The sequence below is a fragment of the Gymnoscopelus microlampas genome (assembly GCF_963454915.1).
Source record: "Gymnoscopelus microlampas genome assembly, chromosome: 20".
Taxonomy (NCBI): domain Eukaryota; kingdom Metazoa; phylum Chordata; class Actinopteri; order Myctophiformes; family Myctophidae; genus Gymnoscopelus; species Gymnoscopelus microlampas.
In genome coordinates, this window is record NC_139957.1 from 35,239,613 (window position 1) to 35,253,008 (window position 13,396).

General features: G+C 41.0%; 1 protein-coding gene across 2 annotated transcripts in view; it reads right to left on the reverse strand.

The window, feature by feature from the left end:
- plcb2 (phospholipase C, beta 2) overlaps positions 1 to 13,396 on the reverse strand; it is a 61,299-nt gene that overhangs the window by 14,335 nt on the left and 33,568 nt on the right. Inside the window, exons 24-30 of one of the 2 annotated variants that reach the window (XM_084045747.1) lie at positions 11,314 to 11,413; positions 10,636 to 10,818; positions 9,368 to 9,613; positions 8,674 to 8,824; positions 8,078 to 8,235; positions 6,673 to 6,856; positions 2,511 to 2,652 (exon numbers count right to left, since the gene is read on the reverse strand). In XM_084045747.1, coding sequence (XP_083901873.1) covers positions 2,511 to 2,652; positions 6,673 to 6,856; positions 8,078 to 8,235; positions 8,674 to 8,824; positions 9,368 to 9,613; positions 10,636 to 10,818; positions 11,314 to 11,413 — 1,164 coding nt within the window. Of the gene's footprint in view, positions 1 to 2,510; positions 2,653 to 6,672; positions 6,857 to 8,077; positions 8,236 to 8,673; positions 8,828 to 9,367; positions 9,614 to 10,635; positions 10,819 to 11,313; positions 11,414 to 13,396 lie in introns of both variants that reach the window. The other variant, XM_084045746.1, reaches the window with a different exon arrangement.

Here is a 13,396-nt window from a genome sequence, read left to right on the forward strand (position 1 = left end):
CTGAGTGTTTGTGCACAGCATCATCCAACGGGACGCACGCGTCATGCAGCCTTTGCCTATAATGGAGAGCTGTACATATATGGCGGCAACAACCTTGGTCTGAACCTCGATAGTCTACGTACCAGTTTACGAGAGAGACTTCTGAGTCGAGAGACTTCTGTCCAGGACAGTGATAACCTCAATGATCTATGGAAATTCAACCCAAAGACCTTATTCTGGAAGAAGGTTGAGCCCAAGGGGAAAGGCCCGGATTGGAAGTGTAGTATGTTCAGTTGCATGGTGAGAGATCGTCTCTTCCTCTTTGGATACACAACACAGACACAACAACCCGTCTGCAGTTGCTTACAGGCCTTAAACTTAAATCCTCGTCTCAAGACGTTGTGCAAACGAGCAGTTATTCGGTACGGTATGGAGCAGTCTGGACTCCCACACAACATCAGGTGGGAACTGGCAGCCATGACAATAAAATAAAAATCACACCCAGTGTGAAGTGGGCGGTGTGGTCATCACAGACCCATGACTCACTTTAAAAAGTGAGTCCCCACTAAAACACTATAGTGTTTTATTTTTTTTTATTTTTTTTTGCTGCTTTATTTTTATTTTCTTTGTGTAATGATATTCGAACTGTGGTGCCACTTTACATGTCTATGAATTGAATACCAAGGCCCTCATTGGAAACAAGTCCGCAAGGACTTTTATGAACGGACCTGTTAGACAAAGTATTTTAAATGTAAATGTGTTGTTTTACATTTTTTGTCTAATAAAATATTCAATCAAAAAAAAAAAACAGATTCTTCTGCAGAAGACGCGAACGGGATGGTTTACCAGGCTAGGGGACCCCCGTCTGAAAAGGTGCTGTCCCAGGGAACCCCAGAAGAGAGGATTTATGTAAAAGAAAAAATCTTCAAAACTTTCCAAACATTTTCGATATTTTTCAAAAATGTCCAGAAATAGCAGATGTACAAGCTTGCAGTGAGCTTGTAGATATGCTATTTTTGAATAGCCAACATATACAGTACGTAAATGGATAAAGTGGCTACAATGATTGTGATGCTGTTATTGACTATCGTCTGAAATTTGACTTCAATACTGAAATGGTGTGTAAGAAAGGTCAACAGCGCCTCTTCTGTTTAAGGAAGCTAGCCAAATTTCAGGTGGATAAGTCATTGATGATTTTATTCTACAGAGCTTTCATAGAGTCTGTTATTTCATTTGCTGCCATTTGTTGGTATGGAAACCTTGGCATTAGACAGAAAAATGCCCTTAACGGGGTTGTGAGGGAGGCTAGCAAGATTGTGGGGGTACAATTTAGCTGTCTGAGTCATATATATGACCAGCAGGTGCTTAAGAAAGCATTTTCTATTAGGGCAGACAGCTCTCACCCCCTAAATCCTGAATATGAATTCTTGCCTTTCGGCCAAAGGTTAAAGACCCCTGCAGCTAAAAACAATAGGTACAAATTTTCATTTGTACCTACTTCCATTTGTGCCATCAATAATAGCAGCAGGAGGAGGTAGCTATGAGTAGCTATTATTATCTGGATCTTGTGATTATGTCTATGTCTATCTGTGTCTTGTGTATGTATGTTTACTGTGTGTTGGAGTTTCCTACTATCTCCTGTAACATAAATTGCCCAGTTTGGGACATAATAAACTTGAAATTGAAATTGGACACTTTTTACAAGATCTGGGATCCATATCTGTCTTTTATTGGGCCTACGCTGTCTGCCACTGTGCTTGGGGGATTCCCACACTGGCCCTAGCTTTCTTGTAGGCCAGCATTTTGTCTTGTCTAATGTCCTTGTGCCTCTGGTAACTGGTATTTTCACACGTCTTCAATTATTGTAAATGGTGTCTTTCCTTTCCTTGTTGGGAGGCTATCGATGGCCGGGAGATGTGTCCTGTGATCATGTTCTTACTTATCTTTTTATGAATGTTGTGTCTGAGCTGTATTTTGGTTTTATTATTTCTTGTTTGTTTAAGTGTTTGTATTTTGTCTGTCTGAAAAAGCAATAAACATATTTTGCAAAAAAAAAGAAAAGATACAAGCCAGTGATTAAAATGCAATAAAGATACTGTAGGTGCCCTCCCTACTCTTCCATTGAGAAATGTAGACCCTAAAGTTATTTAAAGCAAACTGGACTGGTCACTCACTAGATCTTTATTGAGGTTTGGACATAATTCGGACATAATTAGGGAGGGAGACCTTTGTTAGTCTTGTGAGGCTGTTAGGGATAAAGTGTCTTGCTAAGGGACACTTCGACACATAGACCGGGGCTTATTAGACAGCCTCTCTAACCACTGAGCTACGGCCGGCCACAATTACCCGTCTCTGTCAGGAGAGAAAGAAAACTTGAGGTTTTAAAAGCTCTAAAACGTTTGTCAGATTTCCTGTAATTTATTTCCTTTTATTATGTGGACAGTGGAAGTGTGACAGCTATAGTGGAATCACATGTTGAGCTGTGAACTGTTAGTCAATTGGGCTGATGGAACCTGTGGAGGGCGGCTCACCTCGGTAGCTTGCTGCTCCTTCCTCCTCTTCACGTGGTCGTGATGCTCCTCCCACAGAGCGTGTAGCTCCGCCTGCAGCTTCTCCTTCTGCTCCTGGACCCGCTCTCTCTTAACGCCAGAGTCAGTGCTGTCACTAGAACCCCTGGGGGACACACAAAATGAATTTTGTGTCATTTGGTTGAATTACGGGTCCATTTGGTTCCATTGGTACGCTCTCTGAGTTACAGACCCGTAACATTACATTACATTACAGTCATTTAGCAGACGCTTTTATCCAAAGCGACTTACAATACCGTAGGTGCATTCAACATAGGTAGGGAACGAAAACTACTAATCACCGGAAGTCTTAAGTGCATTTTCTGCAAAAACAAGCAACCAAGAGTATACCTAGCGCTAAGGTAAAAGTGCAATATATCAGCTACCTATTTCCTTAAACAGATGAGACAAAATAGCAAAATCAAATGAGCAAGAGCTGAAACAAATAAGTGTATCGACTAAACAAGATCCAATAAACAATACAACAATAAAACAAGCGTTCGTACAACTAGTTAACAACGAGTAGGCCAGGCAGAGAGGAAGGGTAGTGTTTCCTGAAGAGGTGGGTTTTCAGCCTGCGGCGAAAGATGGGCAGTGACTCTGCTGTCCTGACATCAGTGCGAAGTTCATTCCACCACTGTGGGGCCAGAACAGGAAAAAGTCGTGACCGTGCGGATCGGCCAGAAGGACCCTTGAGTGACGAGGAAATCAGTCGCCCCGAGGTGGCAGACCGAAGTGGTCTGGCAGGGGTGTAAGGATCGACCATAGCCCGGAGGTAACCATTTGGTTCCTAACTGTCAATCATTTAGCTGGGGACCCGCTGGACCCCCTCGAGGACCCCTGGGGAGTCCTCAGACCCCACAATGAGAACCACTGATATTCAGTACTGTAGGATGACATCGCAGTAGTATGAAAGTAGTATAGTTAGTATACATAAGTATGACAACACAGGAATGCTGTCTGAACCTTCCCTAAAACACCTTGGATAATGCTCGTTTCTCCCTCCTGGCTCCCAGACTGAAAATTATAAAACTCACCTTTTCAGACCTCACGTCACCCCCTAGCACTCCTCTCTCCTTGTGTCACTTATTGATGCTAGTTTACTATGCAGATACTGTATGTTGGTTACTTGTTCACGTTTGTGTTACTTAGATTTGTTTTGATTGAGCACAGATGAATGTAATTTAGATCGCATGTTGTTTAGACAAATGCTACTGTAGGTTCATTGTTTACCTGGTATCCTAGTTTCACTGTTCTCTCTGCACTCTACTTATATGTGACTATTTCCCTTGCTGTTTATTGACTAGACTGGAGTACATGGCATGCTTACTCTGCTTACTCTGATCTCGTAAGTCGCTCTGGATAAGAGCCTCTACTAAAGGCCTAAATTGTAATTTGGAAGGGGAAAAATTAGCTTGTTTTCCAAAAAGTACAAAAGTATTGGAATCAAAATGTAGTAAGTACTCAACTATAATTTTTTTAAATAGCCGACCTACAGTATGAGCTCACAATGCATGGCATTGCGACGCGTTGTAAGCTTGTATAGCCTACAATTCAAATGTTCAAATAGTGGAGTAAAAAGTACAACATAAGATGTTGTGGAGTAGAAGTATAAAGTACTGGCCTGGGCCGTAGCGTGACGGTCCAGGCACCCTAGGCTGCAATGCCAGCCTGACAGCGTGTCGCGGGTTCGACTCCCGTTCCCGACGACCTTTGCTGCATGTCACCCCCCATCTCTATCCCCATTTCCTGTCAGCCTACTTTCCCTGTCCCTCTCTAAATAAAGGTATAAAAAGCCCCCCAAAAAAAAAATTAAAAAAAAAAAAAAAAGAAGTATAAAGTACTGAAAAATGCAAAACACCTTAGTAAAGTAAAAGTACCCAAGAATTTTCCTTACTGTAGGCTACTTACTGTAGTTACTTTCCACCACATGGGGGGGTAAAAAGGTCCTCTGGTATTAAGGACAGGGCAGGACTGGACCACTGTAAGGAAAGTCGTGACCCAGCTTAACCGTGTTTACTCAATCATGTAGCATTATGCACTTGCCATTACAACCCACTTGTGTGCACCCCTTAAAAGTGACTCATGTTTGTAGTTGGTATTTTCATCCACTGGCATTCCGTTCTCCTGGAAAAACACATTAGCTCTTACGCTTTTTAAATATTAAATATATGCTCCAATTATATGAAGTGGCCAGAACAACTGCAACTTCATTGTGGCTGACTATTATGCTGTAAAAGAGGCCACTTAAAGGACAACACATAATGGCTCTGACACAAAAACAGAGCATGGAACACAGAGTGTATTTGATGACCCTATATATTTTGTTGTGTGTCGAATAGCAAAAATAGGTGATCTACAGTCTCACAATGCATCGCATTGCTAGCTTTGTTTTTCTTTTTTTACGATTTAAAAAAAATAAAAATAACGTTCTGTTTTGCTTTTTAAATTGTGGAAAACGTTCGCCCATAGTGACAGTGATAGATTTATCCAAAATACAGTAGGTATGCCATGTTGAATGAATGAGACATATTTCAGAGAGAGAGAGAGAGAGAGAGACAGAGAGAGAGAGATTATAACCACTTTCCCGGTTATAATGGGTTTAACCCATTAAGAACGCATCTGTGTCAATTTAGATTGAAAAATCTTGAAAAGTTTGTTCAAATCTTTGAATATATATTTTTTAAAGTGAAACTTATGTTGCTATAATCAGTGGTTCTCAAACTTTTTCATGTCAAGGACCACCCAAAATGATATGTACTATGTAATAATTATGACAGGCCTACACCACAGCAGCGGAATCCATCTCCGGATTATTGGCCACATCCGTGTCGGGGGTTTCATCCGAGCTGGGCTCGGGTTCCGGCCCCGGCTCCCCCTCGGGTTCTTCTCCTCCATCGAGTCCTTCAGGAGCTGCCTGGGGTTCCGATAGTGGCTCTGCTGTGAGGTTGTCATAGTTACGAAAATAACAAAAATACCCCATCCCCCATGTTGTTACAGGGACCCCCAGAAGCAAAGATTTGAGTTCGAAATGTTTGCTTTAAAAAAGATATATACTATATTCAAAGATTTGCACACATTTTCACAATTAAAAATAATAGTATGGGGCGTCCGCTGGCCTAGCGGTCCAGGCGCATATACCACATAAGCTGGTAATCCAGCATGACAGCGTGTCGCCAGTTCGACTCCCGATCCCGACGACCTTTGCTGTATGTCTCCCCCCCATCTCTCTCCCCATTTCCTGTCAGCCTACTGTTCTGTCCAAATAAAGGCATAAAAGCCCCAAAAAATATCTTTAAAAAAATAAAAATAAAATAAATAGTAGACCTACAAGCTCATAGCGCGGGACTCGGTGCCGTGCAGTGAGCTTGTAGATCTGCTATTTTGGAAAAGCCATTGATGGGTTTAATACAGCTCCCAGGGAGCAGTTAGGGGTTAAGTGTCTTGCTCAGGGACACTTCAGCACTTAGACTGGACTGGCCAGGGGGGCGAACCGACAACCTTCTGATTACCAGACGGCCTCTCTACTCACTCAGCCACAGGCCACTCAATCTATGTTGGCTTCACTACGCTTCAAGTGCTACCACTTTATACCCCACTCCCTCACCATGTTCAACACATCGTTGCTGTCAAGCAGAAACCTTGTATCTCCATAATTCAACTTTTTATATGTTTTTGCGTAAATTTAATGCCCTACTTCATTAACACACAAAAGTAGCAAAAGTAGCAAGCTCACAACACATGTTGTGAGCTTGTAGATCTGCAATTTTTGCTTTTTTTGGTGGAAGTGAAATTGGTCAAGTGTATCTCTGGGTTTTATAAATATTTAACTAACGAAAAGTATTACCGAGAGCTTTGTGACAAAATAATAACTACCTCATAATGTCCAAAACCGTTCCTTTTCAGGATTCAAATTCATGAAATAGCAAAAGTAGCAGATCTAAAAGGTCAAAACGCGTTGCTTCGCGCAGAGTTTCGAGCTTGTGGATCTGCTATTTTTAATGCTTTTGTGTGACGCTGTTTAGTATGATCTAATAGGACAGAAAATGTACACAAAAAAACATTAGAATTAGAATATGGAGATAAGAGGTCCCTGCCCAACAGCAACAAAATGAAATACACATACTCTTTTTTCTTCAGCGAGGCTTTCTTCTTGAGGGCTTTGAAGGCTTCAGAGTGTTTCTGAACGAGGTCCTCGCTCTTCCTCTGGAACCTCCTGTCCAGCTCCTTCATGTCCTTCTCCTGGTGCTTGGCGGCCTTCAGGTACCTCTTGTGCTGCGTCAGTTCCTCACAGGTCACCGTGGATGGCTCTGATTAGGTTGGGGGAGAAAATAAACAGATATCGACGCTCAGTGGTGGAAAAGGTACTCAAATGTTTTGCACTCAAGGAAAAGTCATTATGCAGAATGTCCCATTTCACAAGTTTTCAAATGTGTGAAATTTATAAAACATCTTCTGAAAATCTACAAGCTCGACACATTGTGAGCTTTTAGATCGGCTATTTTCAAATTTCCGAAATGTATATAGAGCTGAAGTGGTATATGCAAGGCTATGTTAACAAATCTGGGAACCCATCGGCAAAAAAAAAGAAAAGAAAAACTAATCCTTTGAATTTGCCTCTGGGGGCACCGCCCAATTCCCTGAGTAGAGACCGGATGTCGGCCCGTTTACGATCCTTCAGCCCTCCTCCTCCAGTGGTGCTTTAATTGTTTCCATTCCTAATAACAACAACTCTACACGTTGTAATGGGAGCTGCCGACAGATTCAGCTGTGGAGCTCTGAATCTGTCTTGAGAGATTAGTTGTTTAATAATAATCTAAATCTACAAAGTAAACTAGTAACCCAGCGTTTTCAATTAATTATAGTGGAGTACAAAGTACAATATTTGCCTCTGAGATGTAGGGGAGTAGAAGTAAAAGTATAAAAAACTGGAGATACTCCAGTAAAGTAAAATCAAAGTAAAATTGTAGATCTGAAATAGCCGATCTACAATCACGCCCACAAGGCGTTGTGGTGTGTAGATCTGCTATTTTCGCAATCTTGGAAACATTTTGAAAGTGAAATTAAACGTGCTAAAGTCTGACTGTTGGCTTTATAAATATTTAACCAATGAAAAGTATTAACAATCTGAGCTTGTGACTAGATAATAACTACACTCGATCCATTGGAGCAGGTTCTTTTTTTCCTCCATTTCCCGAAAAGCAACTGTTTTTTTGGACAGCAATGATATGCTGCATCAGTGCACGCACGCACACACGCACGCACGCACGCACGCACGCACGCACGCACACACACACATACACATACACACACACACACTCTCTTCAGAACGTTTTCTTGAATATTCTCCTACCTCTGATGACATTGACTTGAGTGTTATTTTTAAACCTACAATCTATTCAAGAAATAGAACTCTGAAGTGCTCTGCAATTTTCGTTTCAAGTTGTCCAAGATTGGAAAGATTGGAGAGGTTGTTGGCACGTGACGTGGTGAGGCACGTGAATCTCTGCAACACGGTTATACCTGCTTACCTCCGTCTGACAGCGGCTGAGATGAGTCATCTGAACACGCAGGCACAGACTCAGGCTCAGGCTCACATGGCCCGGCGGCGGCGACACCGACAGCCGTGGCTGCCGCAATGGAACCTGCCACAGGACTGGCCTCCTCCTCCTCCACCACCACAGCAGGGCTGTCACGGTTACACATTTAAGTTGACGATTAATTGTCACACAAATGATTGCGATTAACGATTTAATTGTGTTTTTGGCATTGAACATTATGTTGGAACATAATGAATACATTTTTTTTATCTCTGTTTGTTTTTTAGGCTTCATAATCACAAATTGCACAGGGCAGATATGACAAATAACTTGCACATTTATAACACATTTATGATATAAATCTTCCCAAAAAATCCTTCACCCTTAGGTTCTTTTGGTCAAATGGTACATGGTGCATTTATATAGCTATATATGATAGATGTGCTATTTTTAGAAAATGTTTGAAAATGTATGAAGTTCGATGATTTTTTTTAACATGGAAACGATTATGACGATTATGCAAAATAATTGCGATTATCTCAAATCATTGCAACTAGGGGATTATGTAATAATTATGACAGGCCTACACCACAGCAGCGGAATCCATCTCCGGATTATTGGCCACATCCGTGTCGGGGGTTTCATCCGAGCTGGGCTCGGGTTCCGGCCCCGGCTCCCCCTCGGGTTCTTCTCCTCCATCGAGTCCTTCAGGAGCTGCCTGGGGTTCCGATAGTGGCTCTGCTGTGAGGTTGTCATAGTTACGAAAATAACAAAAATACTAGAATTGAAAGAAACATTTTAGTTAAAGTCAGAATGTGCTACGGGGCCTATATCATTTTGGCACGAGTGTCACTCAAAATAGTGTTTTTTTTATCAATGGGTTTATTCATTATTATTACAGCCTAATATTTTGGGTGGATATGACTCTTATCTTATCTTCCAATATTTTGTCTGTGAAAGTTTTAAGCCCTGTAGTCAAACATTTTCTGAACTCCTGAATCATACTGAAAATAGCCGATCTACAAGCTTTCAATGCGATGTAACTCGTGATATGCTTGTAGATCTGCTATTTAAGCTTTTTTCCCTTAACATTTTTTATATCACACCTGATATTACAATAAAAAACCCAAACAAATAAAACAAAAACAGACTTTGCAAAACATAAACATGAGCTAAACTAGCAAACGAATAACAAAAAAATAGATTGTAAAAACGAAACAAAAAATTGCTAAAACAAAAGAAAAACATAGAAACTAATGGAAAATGCACAACTATAATAACCTTGCTCTGCTGTCAGGGTGGTGTTTTCAGTATCAGGGGTGGGATCAACATCCACGGGTTCAGGTTCAGGTTCTGGTGTGGGTTCCGGTTCAGGTTCGAGTTCAGGTGTGGGTTCAGGTGTGGCACCTGCTTCCACAGTGGTGGGGTCTTCAGCGGTCTCAGAACTTTGGGGAGGGTCTTCAACGGGTTGGGTAATAGTATCTGGAGTGCTGTCACCCTCTCCGCCGGGTAAGTCATTAGTAGTATCTGCGGACAGTGGTGTTGTACAGTAACTAAGTACATTTACTTTTGAGGAATTCTTACTTTACTGGAGTGTTTCCAATTTTCAATACTTTTACTTCTACTCCATTACATCTAAGAGGCAAATATTGTACTTTTTACTCCACTGCAATTATTTGACAACTATAGTTAATAGTTACTTTGTAGATTTTGATTATTATTACAAAACATACATAAACCACTTCAGCCCTATGCATACAGTACTTAGGCTATTTGAAAATCACCAATCTACAAGCTCACAAAGCGACACGTTGGGAGCTTGTAGATCTGCTATTTTCAAAGCATTTTTATACATTTGGAAACCTGTGAAATGGGACTATTCTGCAAAATGAGTACTTTTACTTTCAGTACTTGAGTATAATTTAAAGGTAGGGTAAGTGATTTTCTTTGGTTAAAATAAGTGTTAAATAGCTCTATTTTCTGATAGTACTCATTGCTACAGAGTGTTTGTTCAGTAAAAGGAGTCTCCTTGTCTCTCCAGCTCTTTATAAAACAGAAAATGCATTTTCGTTTCAGTTTCAGTTTCATTTCCAATTTTATCCAATCAGGACAGAGAACTCAATCAGGATATAGATTAAACAAGTGAAATTGGAAGTGATGACATTAAGAAATGAGCAGGCAAAATTGGAAATGGAACACTATAAAAATGAAGCTTAAAAGTGGGTACTTTCTCCTGATTGGCTGAGATTTTGACACCTACCGGAAAATGTATTTTCTGTTTATTAAAAAGCTGGAGAGACGGGGAGACTCCTGTTACTGAACAAACACTCTATAGCAATGATTACTATCAGAATATAGTGCTTTAACCTTTTAACAACCTTTTAACCTTTTGTTTTAAACAAAAAATATCACTTACCCTACCTTTAATGCAAATACTTTTGTACTTTTACTCAAGTAAACTTTGAATACTGGACTTTTACTTGTAAAACTTTACTTGTATTTCTACATTGCGGTATAGGTACTTTTACTTAAGTACAAAATGTGAGTACTTCTTCCACCACTGGTATCCGGAGTGCTGTCACCCTCTCCGCCGGGGACGTCATTATTAGTAGTATCTGCGGACTGGGGCGGAGGGTCAATAACGGGCTCCCCGGAGGTCTCTGATTCGGCAGGAGAACCTTCAGGGGGAGGTGCAGAGTCCTGTGTGTCTGCGGTCATGTCAGCCTTCTCTTCTGGAATGGCGGCAACATCATTTTCAGATTCCGGGGGAAGAGAATGAAATGAAATGAAAGAAAGCACTGATATCATGTGGTAAACTAAGCAAAAGTAACTAAGTAACTAAGCAAAAAGTATTAAAAGGTTAGACCTGAGGCCAATTCTAAAAAAAGTTTTCTGAAAAACTTCAAAAATTACAAAAAGAATATGTTGCTATATACCGTAGCCTACATAGCAACAACCCCAAAAGGGGTTTCCGGATTGAAAGGTATAGTTAGGTATAGAGGTTCCTGGTCTAAATGGGTTAAAGTAAACATAACTAAGCAATAAAATAGTATTTATTTCACCAATATGCTTCAGCTTAAGTTAAGCACATGTAAGTATATAAATCAGGTGCGTTACTATACTCTGAGTCTCAATAAAGCACAAAAATATAACAAAAAGAAAAAGAACAGAAGTACTGCTATAACATCCTAAAACACATCATGTCAGCATTAAGTGCTTGTCATTACCTGCAGCAGAGGCTGTGCTGTTCTGAGCCTCAGCTTTCTCAGTGGGGGTTTGGACCACAATGGGCATCTCATAGGGAGAGATGTAGTCTGATGACGATGGCTTTGGTACAAACAAGGACAAGGACATCAAATTCTACAAAAGAACCGTCAGTGCTCCAGGAAGAGGTTATCGAGAAATGTGTGCAGTCTTCTGCAAATGTGTGCAGACCAGTGGTGGAAAGTAACTAAGTACTAGTGTACTGTAATAGATATTTTAGAGTGCAAAATATATGTATTATTGTGTATTTGTCTGCCTTCCATTCAATCTCATTCAATGCTAGTCAGACACTTTTCACATCAATGTGCTAATTGTAACTCAACAACCACAGCTGAGCAGACTCCTCCATGCTTACTCTCCCTCTGTACTTGTGTAACTTTTTGTGTGTTGCCCTTATCTTTAGTATATATCCTTATATGCCCATTTAGATAGCATCTCTGTTAGAGTGGACTATAAGAACAGTCTGAGATTGGGGCTGAGGAGGTCTTCTGCCGAGGTCAGGCCGGGAGACCAGAGCTCTGATGCTGTAAATGCTGTTTATGTTCCTGAATCTTCCTAATACATTGCCAACACTTCAACCTGACTGGATATTAACATTTTCCATTATATTTGGCACCGTGAGCAGGGTCAATATTTCATCTTCACCAAAGATGGATACTTGACCTTGGGGCGGCAGTAGCTCAGGTGGTATAGAGCGTGCCAAAAATCCTTAAGGGGGCGTCAACAATTGTCACTTGGTAGCGGCGGACATCTTTGAGGGGTATAAACCAGGTTAACTTAACTCATTGAGTGCCATTAACGTGTTTCACGTGTTTTAGCGCTATGGTGCAACGTGCCATTAACGTGTTTTTGAAAAAAAAAGAAAAAAAGAAAAAAAAAACCCCAAGATATCATTATCTGAAGATTTGCAGCTCCATCCACTCCTTGTTTAACTTATAACTTAAAAAGGCTGTATCTCGCTTCCTAAGCACTTTTTTTTTACTTTGAAAAAATAAAAAAAATAAAAATCGTAATGGCCAGAAATAGATATTAATAATTTGGGCACTCAATGAGTTAACATTGCCCAAAACAAGTATGTCTGCCGCTACTATGCCACGCCCCCCCCTGGTGACGAGACGTTGGCACGCACTATAGAGCGGCCGCAGTTCGATCCCGGGCTCCCCCAGAGTTGTCGAAGTGTCCTTGAGCAAGACGCGGAATCCCTAATTGCCCCCAATGAGCAGGTTGGTGCCTTGCATGGTTTCCTCTGCCATCGGTGTATGAATGTGGGTGTGAATGGGTTAATGTCATGCACAATCATTGTAAAGCGCCTTGGGTAAAGGCCTATATAAACCATTTACCATTTGACCAAAAGAACCAAACGGTGAAGGATTGTTTTGGAAGATTTTTTGAAAGCAGATCCGGACAGGATCCAGACCATCTTCCTACAAAGAGGAGACCACCACAGAAGCAAGCTATGCAAAATCAACAAGAACTGACAGACAGCAGATCTACAAGAATGGAACCTCACAGATTGATCTATTCTGTGATGACACTCGCAGATCGATCTATTCTGTGAAGACTGCAAGAACTCATTTCAACAGCCTGTGGTGATTAGCAGAGGGAAGCTTTCACCAGCAATGACAGCACGCCTGCGGCGCCTAAGTCAACACAGTGACCATGTAACTGCAGAGGTGCCGAAATCGACACAATGCCAAAGAGACGCAGCAGGACACCAGACCACAGAGGACCCAAGGAGACAGACATATAGCTTGCCATATCTGTGCAGTCAAAGGTTTGAGAGTGAGTGCCATCTGATTCACTCTAGCAGAGACACATAACCAAAATGTACCCGTACACCAAGTGAAGAAGGAGGAGGAAGGAACCATGAAGACTGGAAAATATGTTCAATATTTAGCTGAATAAATGAATATAGGAGTATATAGTATATTAGATAAAAGTTGAGATCTAAAAAATTAGTCAAGGGCATTTGCCGCTAATGTGAAAATATTCGTTCTTACTGCCTAATCTCTGGCCTGTGAACGTTTGGAAGGGAGTGAGGTATTA